Source organism: Cryptotermes secundus, unplaced genomic scaffold (genome assembly GCF_002891405.2).
Source record: "Cryptotermes secundus unplaced genomic scaffold, Csec_1.0 scaffold629, whole genome shotgun sequence".
Taxonomy (NCBI): Eukaryota; Metazoa; Arthropoda; class Insecta; order Blattodea; family Kalotermitidae; genus Cryptotermes; species Cryptotermes secundus.
The window spans coordinates 388,107-401,372 of record NW_019744122.1 but is presented as its reverse complement, the minus strand read 5'-3'; the positions used below and the strand labels follow the sequence as shown (position 1 = coordinate 401,372).

General features: G+C 39.1%; 2 protein-coding genes across 4 annotated transcripts in view; one reads left to right on the top strand and one right to left on the bottom strand.

Annotated features, from left to right (window-relative positions):
* On the bottom strand, window positions 1-7,714 carry LOC111874515 (PRADC1-like protein). The gene is made up of 5 exons (XM_023870081.2): window positions 7,410-7,714; window positions 6,117-6,253; window positions 5,674-5,789; window positions 4,235-4,402; window positions 1-643 (listed from the first exon to the last, which is right to left on the bottom strand). The coding sequence occupies exons 1-5, from the start codon at window positions 7,516-7,518 to the stop codon at window positions 523-525; spliced, it is 651 nt and encodes a 216-aa protein (XP_023725849.1). The 5' UTR covers window positions 7,519-7,714; the 3' UTR covers window positions 1-522.
* A 793-nt stretch (window positions 7,715-8,507) lies between these two features.
* The window catches only part of LOC117282027 (adhesion G protein-coupled receptor A3), a 50,351-nt gene continuing 45,592 nt past the window's right edge, over window positions 8,508-13,266 (top strand). For 2 of the 3 annotated variants that reach the window (XR_004514116.1, XM_023870071.2), the window contains exons 1-5: window positions 8,508-8,597; window positions 8,814-9,087; window positions 9,256-9,327; window positions 11,532-11,603; window positions 11,704-11,775. Coding sequence is in view for 2 of the 3 variants with exons in the window: in XM_023870071.2 (XP_023725839.1) it covers window positions 8,858-9,087; window positions 9,256-9,327; window positions 11,532-11,603; window positions 11,704-11,775 (446 nt within the window). In the remaining variant the exon portion in view is untranslated. The remainder of the gene's footprint in view (window positions 8,598-8,813; window positions 9,088-9,255; window positions 9,328-11,531; window positions 11,604-11,703; window positions 11,776-13,266) is intronic. The other variant, XM_033755477.1, reaches the window with a different exon arrangement.

Sequence of the window (13,266 nt, the reverse complement as noted above, 5' to 3'; positions counted from 1 at the left end):
GTTTTAATAAAGAAGTTGTATGTCGTGTAGTAACGCAAGGACATGCAATAAGATTGGTTAACCCAGGAACCACACAGAAAGCTGCACTGCATGCTGCGTTTGTATACATATACCTAGTAATGTATGTACATGAGTGAGTGAACATGCCTTCACAAAAATGAGAGGATTTAGAGTTATATTTTAAATAAATGATTCCCACAAACATGATAATTTAATATGAGCAATGGGTAATCATTTCTTAGAAAGTAAAAACTCTATAACCATAATTCTGGAAGCCTCTTCAAGTCAACACAAAGACCCTGATGAACAGTCTTCCATTAAATTCCATACATGGTCACGCACAGCAATCTCATCACACACTTCAAATAAAATATGGGAGTTCATGATACTTCTTAGGGGCAAGATGGACTGCATAACATTTTGAGCACTGTTTGCAAGTCTGCCACTGTAATTTGTGTTTTGTACAATTTACAATTTGAGAAAACTCTTTTGACTAGCAGATGTGTAACCAGCAGGTGCGTATTACCATCCCAACCATGGTGGTTGATTGATTTTATTCACTGGAACATATGTCAAATTCACTGGAATGTTGATTAAAGCGTATCTCCTCTGCAGCCTTTCCAAGGTTTTTCTAATCATGTATCTGCAGAAACAGAAAAACAAATTACATCATATGAGAATAAGTCAATAGGGTACAAGATAGAGGCAGCTGGTTCATCCAAAAAAAAATTGGTAATCATGTATGAGCCTACATGGACTCACATGACCACCTTTCACCAGCATAGAACTCTTAACATCTCAAATCAGAATATATTTTATTCTGATATTGGTTTACACAAATTCCTTCATAACTTATATGGAACAAAAATGTATCCTGGATATGAAAACACAACTCAAAATGAATTCTAGAGAAAGCGTCTTCAGCTTGGAAGGAACATTTTCAAATGTGTTTGGTATTTACATTCATCAGTATAATATGAAATATTGCAAGATTTTTATTACAAATGCTTTCTTTGGCAAAGGCACCATATGATTAAAATATGGTAAGATGTTCCCTTATATATATATGTATATATATTGTGGCATGTAGATCTGTTGGTAGGCAATGACTGTGAAACAAGCAACAGCTGTTGCTAGGCAACAGCTCCACCAAAAGACATCAAATCAACAATTTCAGGGCAAAAATTTCACTGCAACAAAGAAGCAGTGTTTTCTACACTCTCCAATCCGATATGTTATAAGCAGAATGAGTTAGTCAGAAGCAAACCCATCCCCTCATCAAGCAGGATGTTACATAAGAACTATGTCCACAAAGGTTCAGTTGGATAACAAATTTCTGGTTGTGAGCCTCAAGGGGCTTGGTGCCAAGACAAACTGATTGGTGGTAAACAGCCAGTCGTAAAGTAAATCTGAAAGTGGAGTCAGTCAGTGAAGAGTTCGTTGTGGAGTTAGTTAGTGAACTGTTGCTGTCAGAAGCTGGTAGCTGAGGCTGGGGACAGTAGTTCAGGAATCCAAAGAAGAAGGTAAACACCTGCCACTTGAAGCCGCTACCAAAAAACAGCTAGTGAAGACACGATTGTGGACACCACTGTGTGTGTAATAGTGAACTGTAGTCATGTCTGTATCAAAGAGTCAAATATATCTCATTACCAATCCAAAACCCATCTACAGTCACACTAAAATCACATGACAACTGGGATTGGATTGACTGAATTGTTGGATTGGAGACTGCAGTACATAGCTATGTCACCACACTATGAAGATGGAAGAAATACTGGCATGCCTGCCATGCAGAAAACGATGTAAGCGAAGATTGACGCCAATCAAGAAAAGATGCTGGGAAAGATGGTTGCCAATCAGGAAAGCCTGGAAGCAAAGATGGCCTCTCATCATGAGAAGTTGATGGCAAAAATGAAGGCCAGTCAAGAGAAGATAGAGGCCATGATGAAGGCCTGTCCTAGAAACGACTTGAGGCCACAGATTTGGAAGCAAATCCAGAAAAAACAGAGTCTGAGTCAGAGCATCAGGAAATACCTAAGCAAGAGGCCATGATGGAAACTATCAGAGCACTGGAGGGCCAGCATCTAGCTGTAGGGAGCTGCCAACAACTGAGGTAACAGATTCAGGGTGATGGTGGGTAAGTCGGTCATTGCCCACAGACAGAAGACCCGCTGTGCCATTCCTGCATGTCATAAGGGATGCAGTCATAAAGGACCAACGGAAGGTCCCAGAACACAACACTGGATTAAAGGACTGTGGAGCAAGATGACAGTTATGTCTGAGGAAGAAGGCATCCAGCAGAATCTTCAGGTAGACTGCTGAATTGTGGATCAAAGAGCAAATAGTCGGGTCTTCAACTGGGCTATGGGAGGTGGCTGGACATTGTGGAAGGGTTGGTCCCCCTCTAAAACAAAAGAAGAGATGCCTAAAGCACAGCCCTAGGGAAAGAACTAAGATGATGGTGGTACACCTGGACTGGCTTGCACCTTATCAAGGAACTGCTTGGGATGAGTGGCCTTGAGGAAGGAGCAGTCTGAGAGTAATCACCACAGGAAGCGAGCTACAGGGAAGGGAAGCGAGGTCGATCACAGCACAGCCCTCAGAAAAGAAGAAATTATAGTACACTTGTGAGCCATTCAGAATGAATATCCTTAAGGAGAGAGCAATACATCATGTAAACCTGTTGCTAAGCAATGGCTCTGCTAACAGATGTGAAAGCAACAATTCCACAGCAAGAGAGGAGCAGTGTTTTCTGCAGTCCATGCAGAGATGTCATAACTAGGACATGTTAGCCATCATTGTGGTGGCGAGGGCCAGCGGCAATTTAACAACCAGACAGCCAGTGGAGTGGAGTTAGTCAATGGAATCAGTGAAAAGTTGGTTGGTGAGTTAGTTAGAAGACTGATGGGGCTCAGTCATCATGAGCTGTTGCCGTTAGAAGCTGGTAACTGAGACCAGGAACAATTCAGGAACAACAGACAAAGTGGAATGTCCAGCACTGGAAGCAGCTATCAAGCAATGGCTAGTGAAGATATGACTGCGTACACAGTGTGTGCCTGAACTGTAAAGGGTAGTCACACAGTGTATCAAAGGGTCCAATAAATCTGAAAACCAATCCAAACTCCACCTATAGTCAGTCCATACATGTGACAATATTCTTGCCTATGAGAATCATAAATAAAAATGTTCAACACACTGATATATTGGGTTTTTGAACTTCATCCATCGTCCCGGTTTTTAAGGTAATTAATAAAAACACGACGTTTCGGAAACTGGATCTCTTTCCGTCCTGGTCCAGTGATTGAGGCTAGCTCTTTCTAACGAACCCAACAGAATAGGTGTTTTCCTTCACCTGAGGACGGAAAGAGATCCAATTTCCGAAACGTCGTGTTTTTATTAATTATCTTAAAAACCGGGATGATGGATGAAGTCCAAAAACCCAATATATCAGTATGTTATACACCATCATCAGAATCCTATAGTAAAAATGTTCAAAACTGCAACAGTAAAAAGGGTAGGCTTACAGAGGAATTGTGTCATAAAGCTTGTCTGTGGGTAATGTTTGAGCTTGTTATACTTGACAGAACTCAAAGTGAAAACTCATACAGAAGTGTAAATAACAAGGGCAAAGAAAAATTAGACTACTTCTGCTTTTGTTTTTCATTCTTTACCAGTGTATCATGAAACTCAAATTTCAAACAGGCATGCTACATATGGCAGACATTTATTCATTAATTTGTGATTTCTTTAAGAAGACTCTTGTAGTCTATGCTCAATCAGTTTCCAAGATGATCATGGAAACAGTTTCTCATGTATAACTGGAAATAACACCAGTCAATCTTTAGTAAAGTTTCTCTGACATGACATTTGACCTTTCTCATATGAAAAGAGGATTTCGTTCCCTGAAAAAATGTCACTTAGAAAGGAAAGCAGTCCACCACAGTAATGCAGAAAGACAATTCAGAGGGTAAAAGAAAACTTTATTCCCAAGCTGACAACTGCTTTTGCTACAAACCACACCTGGAAAGCATTTTATGAAGTTAATACTTTCATCATTCCTGGACCAAATGAACAGCTTGAATACACAGAGAATGTATCAGTTTTCAGTTTCTAATCCTACACACAAATTACATTTTAGTTTGGAGTTCATAATTCTGTCACGAGACACAGGCATCCATGCAACCCCTGCTTGTCTGTTGCACAGCTTGGGAATGACAGATGAAAATCAACATACCCATTTTTTCCCAAAAGAAATCCAGCTGGAATGTGAATTTCTCGAAATGTATTATCATCTGTCATTTCAATGTAAAATTCATCACTTTCAGGATCTTGGTTTGCTACAATTATTGCTCGTGCTCCAACTTCCTCTGCTTTGACAGTTTTGCTCAAGAATGAACACTCCCTGAAACATAATGGAATCCTTATTTTCTTCAGGCCTTTGATGATAATACATTATAGTTTTTGTATGTATCCAAATACAATACTTTACCAAACATGGAAATTCAATTAATCCACCAGCTAATCTTGGACAGAGAACCTATCAAACACTGTTCTCAATGTCCTGCCCCATTACCCAAGACTTGCATACATGCCCTTTGCTCATACAAATAACATCAGTACCATTCATACAATCAAAACAAAAACAAACTCTGTGGTTTTAGTCCGCAAGCGAACTATACTAATCAAGCGACTGCCACTTGTTGGAGAAGTTAGTGCCAACTTTAGCGAATAGAGGGTATCGTGTGGTCAGTGCAACGAATTCCGACAGCCATTAATTTCAGTTTCCTAGACCGGAGTCGCTATTTCCTTCAAATAGCTCCTCAATTATCCTCATAAGGCTGAGTGGACCCAATTCCAGACCCACTACCTCAGAAAATCTGGTAGTGATGGGAAATGAACCCAGACCTCTGGATCTCTAGCCAGGAACTCTGACCACTAGACCACAGAGGTGGTCTCCATTCATACAATCTCTGGTGTATTTTGATTTGGCAGCTTCATTTTCATACACAGGACACACAATATAATTCTGCCTTCACAGTGCAACCAAAATAAAAAAACCAACACAGGGATGGCAGGCAGTTGTTACATGCAGCAATAAAAGTAGGACACTTTGCAGTGTAGGGGTAAGATGCTGGCCATCTGTGCAGAAGGTGCCAGGTTTAAGAACACCTGAATCCAGTGTGGATTTTTCATTAACCTTCTCCCTGACTCACCTCTAAGTCAAACCTCTGTGTATGTGGGGAAGGCTATGCCCCATAATGGTTCACATCTCATTTAAAGTTCTAAATTTTCTCTGTCATCATCACCACCTCCCATCAAAGGAAACATGAAAATCCCACCTTATGAGTATTTGCATCTAAAATCTGGATTCCAACCTCCACTCCAGGAAGACTGGCAGAGACCAGCACAGCCAAAGACACATACATGATGCATGGCATGGTGAAAGCATGAGAAAAACGGGACTTAGTGACTCGTGGAAATCCAGAAAAAAAAAGTGGTGAAAAAAACATATATTAATGTATATTAGTTCTGGTACATTTTTTTTTGCAAGTGCCAAGTTAATCTCCTTTCTAATTTTTTTTTTCAGGGAAGTTCGCCAAAGATTGATTTTCACAGTATGGTATTCTCCTGTGTTTAGTTATACAGTTATATTTGAGAACAACATTTACTTACCCTCGTTCAACCAGTGCCACACTCCCTTCCAGTTCCTCTGCATTGTGTGGCCACCCACATCCACATGCAGGCTCCACAGGTACAAGAGGAATACCACGTCCAGAAAATGATTCATTCTGTGAATAAATGCATGTGACAAATCAAACACAGGATAAAGATCCATTAAACTTGTAAGGTTTACTTCCTGGCATAAACCAATGTGGAGCAAACTCTTAACAGATAAATCATTAACCTCTGTTCAACCAGAAAAGAAAGTGAGTTAACTGAAGAGTGCCAGCAAGCTCAATAACTCATTCCAGTATTTAATGACAGTGGTTTGCAGTAGGTTCTCTGAAAAACTGATATCCATCTACCGAACTATGTGGTGTCACATCCCAGAAAACCATAGTCCTAATAAATTTTTGTTATTCTTGTATCTTAAAAATATTTCTTTGTTAACTTACAAGTGGTACACCAAAATCTTTAGCAGGCCTGATTCTGTAGGTGTATCCCAGCTCCTCTGGTTCTGTGATTTCAAAGAATACATCTGCTCCAATGATATCTATACTTGAAACACCATCATAAGTATGTAAATTGTTGGCTGAAAAGGACATAATGATTATCAAATGAAAGTGAGAGTCTTCAGTTGTCATCCAGCCATATGAGACTGAATCTACATACACTTCATACGGTCCCCCTTCATTATGAGACAGACAGTCATTACATATATAACATAAGTGTTGTTACAAAAACCATTTGAGGGTCACTTTGGCAGTATAGTAATCAGCACACTTGAAAAGTGCATAAACAAAAGATTCCAGTTTTTATCATTTAATTGATTCTTTAGTTCACAATTTCTTCTTCTATGAACACTTTCTACAGTTGTATACAAGTTTCTCTGGAGTGGCAATTTATTTTCTTTTTGTGAGAAATTTGATAAAATTTCACACTTCTACTGAATAGGATAGTTTTGAACTAAAAGGCAGTAACAATCAGTGAAAACATTAAATATCTTTCTGCAAATGAAACTTCTGATTAATGTCCACAAGTTTTTTAGAAGCCAGATCGATTTTGTCACTCCAGTAACCTATTTATTGAATCATAACTGTAGTGACTAATGAAAACACTGTGGAGCACACTACATCGTACTCTACCTGGGATGATTATGGACTATAGTATAATAGCTGAGCAGGTAATGATGAAATGTTGGCCTTCTATTAGGCCGTGTGAAGGGGCTCGCCTTAAATGCATATTATAAATGTAAGTTAGCAAACATTATTTTATGCATATTGAAAGGAAACAAAAATCTGGTTGCCTACAAATGTTTATCCAGATACATATACATGTCAGCCAAGTTACTTTCTTCTTTTGGCTTATTTTGGACTTCACCCATCGTCTGGTATATAAAAGAAAGAAAAAGACAAAAAAAAAACACGACGTTTCGGGAAACTGGATCTGTCTCCGTCGTCAGGTGGATAGGGAAGGATAAACCTACTCAGCTGGGCCCCTTAGAAAGAGCTAGTCTCAATTAATCAAGTTACTTTCTTTATGTGTAAACCTTCTGGCATCATTTATTTCACGTATTTAATTTTACACTGAAATAGTTGAGTCCAACTCACGTCTTGTATGCAGAAAATTGTTTTAAAACACTCAAACGTTCAATTTTTTGTTTGCAATAACATTAAGGTAATCAATTTGCATAAACCATTAACACTGTCCGGTTTTCTTCCTCACAATTAACAATTATTTCAACTAACCTACAGTATTCACCATTGGTAGGAACTGTTGAAATAAGAAAACTCCAAGAAACAAAATATTCACATTGAAGCTCATGATGACAGCTGTTATGCTTGCAAAAGTATTCATTTTATTCTAGCAAAAATAACGCTTCACACACCACACTAGTTTCTAATCTCGATGTCATAAGTAATATAGACTGTATAAACCGATAACCCAATCCTCCTCGAACATTTCTGACCTTTCTGACGAACTAATAATATACGCTGATGTGGATATTTCATTTGTTTTCTATGTTAAGAGTAGCCAACATAGCCGTTTCTCAAAATCTTTACCTTTGTTCAGCACATGTCAGATGACCTGTCACTGACAATTATATTGTACGTTTTAAATATGAATGGTTTCTACGCTGATATGCTGTGTTATGTTACAATGTTAAAGACTAGTGAAGAAAGTAATATCTGTCGATTAATAATGAACGTAACGTTGTCCTTGTGTTTAGTTAATTAATTAAGTGGATGTATAAATTCACGTTTACTTGACTTCGGCACTAGTTGGAGGTGAGTGGTCAGCTTCACGCCCCGACCGCTTTACCCGTGGGGAAAGAGCGCCCGGTACCCGTTGAATAGGAGGCTGGGTGGGCTCTAGAGCCAGTCAGGACCGTCAGGACCGTCAGGACATGGATAAAATTTTTGGTCCTACCGGGACTCGAACTTCGACTCCTCGACCGTCAAGCCCGTAACCAGTCGCTATACCGCGCTATCCCGGCTGCTACCGATCAGTAATATCCGACAATATGTGTCTAAATTCCGCTACTCATAGTCTCGAAGACCTCGAATGACCTCGAAAAAGCACTCGTAAAAATTTGTAATATATAACTTTATAACGGAGAGTCTCGTACAATATCTGTGTGTGTGTGTGTGTGTATATGTGTCTCTCTCTCTCTCTCTCTCTTGAGCGGTCTCGAGATAGACCAATAACAAAAGGGGGTACAGTTTAGATTAGGCGGCCATGGGACAAAGTACACGAACCATCATAGGTTATGAACTTCTACCCCGAAGACAACCAATGGACAAAAACCAATACCATTTCGGTATTATATTTCAATATGGCGTAGACTGTTTTGCTGTCATGCGAAGACGCATGTTGGTAAACAAGTAATGTGTAACGTTATGTGGTCAGCACTATATAAAATCAGTTTATGAAAGGTAAATACAGGTGCTTCAATAACCCTTAAAGTTAACGTTAATCGGCTTGAAACGAACCAGGCTCTTGTGTTACAGTATAGTGTTAGCTACTGATAGAACTGAGATATAATAATTAACAAATTTGTTTTACCGTTATTCTGTTTCGGTATATGTTACACTTACACATACTCATTGCTGTTAAATTACATTTTGTTGTTGATGTCATTCTTTGTGCAGATGGATTGTGACGTAAGATAATGAATGCGGTTTAGTCAGAAACCATGAAGCGCGCAAGGAAAGAACTGATAAGTTTGGTGTTGATCGTACTGCTTTGGGTTCAAGAAAGTGAACTTTCGGAACAGTCCCTGTATTGCCCTTCACAGTGTGCATGCACCAAGGTTCGCTCTCGATCAGCAGGAGACTTCAAATTGAAATGTGGAGGTGGAGGTGGGAAGATCTTCTCAGTTGAAGAGTTGAATCTGCAAGACTTTCCAATGGATATATTTCATTTGTGAGTTCTAGGTCAAAGTAACAGCTTGTTAGTACAGACACCTTTATACGTGCCACTGAATTTGAAGTTTATTTACGTATAGTGGGAGCAACATAAGGTTTAGTCTTCTAAGTTGTAAGTTGTTTCCTTGTTAACTTGCCCTGAGATATTTCACGATTTTTTTTTCAGGGACCTTTCTGACAACAACATCACACACTTGCCACAGGAAGCATTCTCACATTTGCCATTGTTACAAGAACTGTGAGTAGCATTATGATGGGTAGACTTACTTACAGCTTGACATTTAAAAACCTTCATTATCATAAGAGATATACAGGGTTGTTTTTACTGAAGTTGATCTGTTCACGGCTCCACACTTACTGTCACTGATGCACTGCCGGCCATGAAGCATACGCGAATTTTGCCTATGACTCAGCATGCTGATAACATTTGGAATGAAAGGAAGTCCTTACCTTTCTTCACAAATCACAGGTGTTGAAAATGCTGTCCCTCTACATGTAGACATTCCTCGCGCTGGTGGAAGAGGTTTTGATTTACCTTCTGTATATTCTCTGCAGGAGTATTTGAAATTTCCCTTTGAATATTTTCTTTCAGTCCTTCTATTGAAAGGTGCAACTGCACTCCCCCTCTCACTCACCTTACACTTACTTCACTCCACTCACAGAGTTGGTTAAGGTGGACACAACTTCACTCACTGGGTTAAGGTGGACGCAGCTGCTCTCAATGAGTCACCTAACAATGACTCCGAAGAATTGGGCGCCACCTCACATTGGTGAACACTTGATCTTTCTCAGGGTCATTAAGTGGGCCTTGGCTCCAAGAACAGAGTCCACAAACCAAAGACAACATTCTCACAAATCTTCAACACTTTATTATACTTCACTTTTACATGGTTGAACTATATCTGAAACTATTATTTGATATAGTCCTTTGTTTTGGGCAAGGTGCGTGATACACGTCTTTGTTTGAGAACACGAATGTGTCTGTCTGACACAAAGAATTGTGTATGATATTAAAAGACTACCAAGGTGATGTCCTACCTAGTGACTAGCAGTCCTGATTGAGTTCTCGAGGAAGTCCTGAATTAATAACTACTTGTGAAGCTTACATCATACATCCCCAAGCAACGGGGGAACTCCAGAATTATAAAACTCAAGTCACGCCATATTGCGTCATCTGCTCTGTATATAGTGCATAGTGTAATATAACGCGTAATATATGTAATTTTACAAATTCACAATCGATTAAACCTTATAAAAATACAATGGTTATCACAAAATTAGTTGTATACATAAATTTGGTAAAGAATATTATTAAAAGGGAGTAATCGGTTATAAGGGTTACTGCTGTAAACTCTGTCCTTAACACAACCCCAGAAGAAACAATCACAAAGATCACTTCTCCTCAGTAAGCATTCAGTGCTTATGTTTAATTTTCTTGTCTTCCCGTTGTTCTAAGTTTACTCACCAAATTATGAAATTGTTTGTCTTGTGGGAACTCTTTCATCACAAAATTTATGTTGAAATTTCTGCTAACACTTTCCAGCAGATCCATATTTCACCTAGGTGTCATACATGTTGCTCTAAATTATTGTGAACTATGTTGTGCCAAACTGTTGACCAACATTAACTGGGAACAAATGGCTCATGGCGCTGATAACTACTGCCTACTGCTGAGAATTCATAAACTCCCATGCATGAGCCACATTTCCTGCCATGTAATGCAATGCTGTGTAGAGGTCTTCTAGTTAATTATTTTGCTTCATTTCAAACATTATTGGCCATCAAGTATACTGAATCATCAACAAAATTCACCTGCGCTTAGTGGCCAGTGACGGCCGGTAGTGGTGATGCTTCGAGCCATGAACACATCAATAATTTTACAAATTTCCCTGTATTAATAGTTTCATGGATGCTTTGTAGTGTAATAGTAGAACTCCAAAATATATGTCATTGGCACTTCTTCAGTATTGTACAGAATTCCATTTGAAAAATATTGGTATTTGTTATGTCCATTTTTATACAACAAAAGCTTCCATATTTAACCATTATCACTCTGCTGTCTGTGGTGTTCTTTCCTAATAATTTTTGTCAGATATCAAGCAGTTATTTTGTTTCTGTTTTCTATGTTTTACATACTGTGGAGTATAGATGGTGATGCAACTAAACTAAACAAATTGTTACAGCCATCCCTTACAATACTTTGAGTTGTGTATTGGTACCTTTTATGTTCTCTGCAACCATGAACAAGTGTAAAGATAGACTCTTTTGTATGTTAACAGAAAATAAATTATATCTATAGAGGAAGCAGGTGGAATTTTGCGTGGAATGTCAGTGTTTAGATTAGAAGATGATACAATATTTTTAGATTGGTGTGCTGTTTATTTAATGATTTAAATATTTTTTATGGTGTGGAAAATTAATTAATGAAATTTTCTCTTGCAGGAATTTAAGCAGAAGCCATATCCATGTAGTTGATAATGAAGCATTTGCAAATTTAACAAATTTGAAAAGGCTGTAAGTTAATAACACATTCAGAAAGCGCAGTTACTGTATTGGTGTCAGATTACAGATCCTGTGAACAAGAAACATGCTTTTAAAATGTTCTTTGTTACAGAGATATGTATGGCAACAGGCTGAAGGTTATTAATGCATTGATGTTTGTGGGACTAGAAAGTTTAGAGAAGTTGTAAGTGCACATTTTCATCAGTTGTTATGTTTGTCAAACCTGAAGAGTTCTCTTTTAGGCTGTAACTGTATAGTCCACTGAAAGTGAGCTGATGTTTCAGAGGAACATGTGGCCTCCATCTTCAGAGTCGAAGAATAAGCCAAACCAGCATAGAGCAGGTGACATGTTCTTCTGAAACACTGCTTGTTTCTCAACAGACTATATGGCATTATATCTCTGAAGATAAAACTCTTCATAACCACTGCTGTGAGAACCTCAAATCATACATTCATCACACTTGTCAGTAGGAGCCACAGTAGTGCAGTCATTATAATGACTATAGTCCATTCGCGGAGACGAGACAGCGTAAACAAAGCAAGCCCCACGTTGCCACAGCTGACAGCAAGGAGTGGATNCTCTTCATAACCACTGCTGTGAGAACCTCAAATCATACATTCATCATACTTGGCAGTAGGAGCCACAGTAGTGCAGTCATTATGACTATAGTCCATTTGCGGAGACAAGACAGTTAGTGTAAACAAAGCAAGCCTCGCGTTGCCACACCTGACAGCAAGGAGTGGACAAAGTGCGCAGTTACTTCAGTGTACTCACTGCATTCGGACGCACGTTAACCTGTATTGAGACTGAAGAGTGAACTTTGGAAGCCCCTGCCACGGTACACTCATCACGTGATCTCTGCATGATTTCATTCAAAGAGCAAAGGAGATACCGCTTGCATTTGTTTACGAGGACTCTCTCGTCTCCGTGAATGGACTGTAGGCCGTGAACTGGACAACCGGGATTAAAGTCTTGGTGAGGACAGAGATTTCCTCATTTCCACCATATCCAGATGAACGCTGAGGCTCACCCAGTCTCCTGTCTGATGGTTATGAGGTGCTGTGTTATGGGTGTAATGTGACTGGAGTGAGAATCTGACCATTCCCTTTCATCTTGAAAGGTTTGGAGTGTTTGGTATATACCTCTACACTCTCCTGTTTATCTTCAGGTTCTAGTGCTTAGTTAAATGCACAAAAACCTTTTTGCCAACTTTATCTCTTTACTTGTCACTAGAGGTCTTGGTAGCTTGTGGGTTAAGCTGTTGGCCTTCCATTTGATCTTGAATTCAATTAGCTGGACCAACATTTCTTCCCTTGTAATGATGTTAAACTGTGAATGTGTCATATACCAGGCTCCCACCACGGATGTGTTTATACATTAAGCAGTAAGCCTGTTCGAGCAGTCATTAGTTTTCGTCTTCACTATCATCCCATTATTGGGGTCAAAATGGAAATCCTGCCCAGTAGATGCTCCCATTGAAATATGATTTCCTACTTTGTTATGCAGGTCAGGCAGTATGGTTAAAGACCATACTTGAAATTGTAAGCCACAGTGTTATAATACCACAGACGTGCAACCGTGGAGCTGAAAGCTTTGTTTTGCATGATTGATAAATATAGAAACCCAACATAAGTGATAACAGGTGTTGTGTCTCAAAAAGTTGTGGAAACTAAA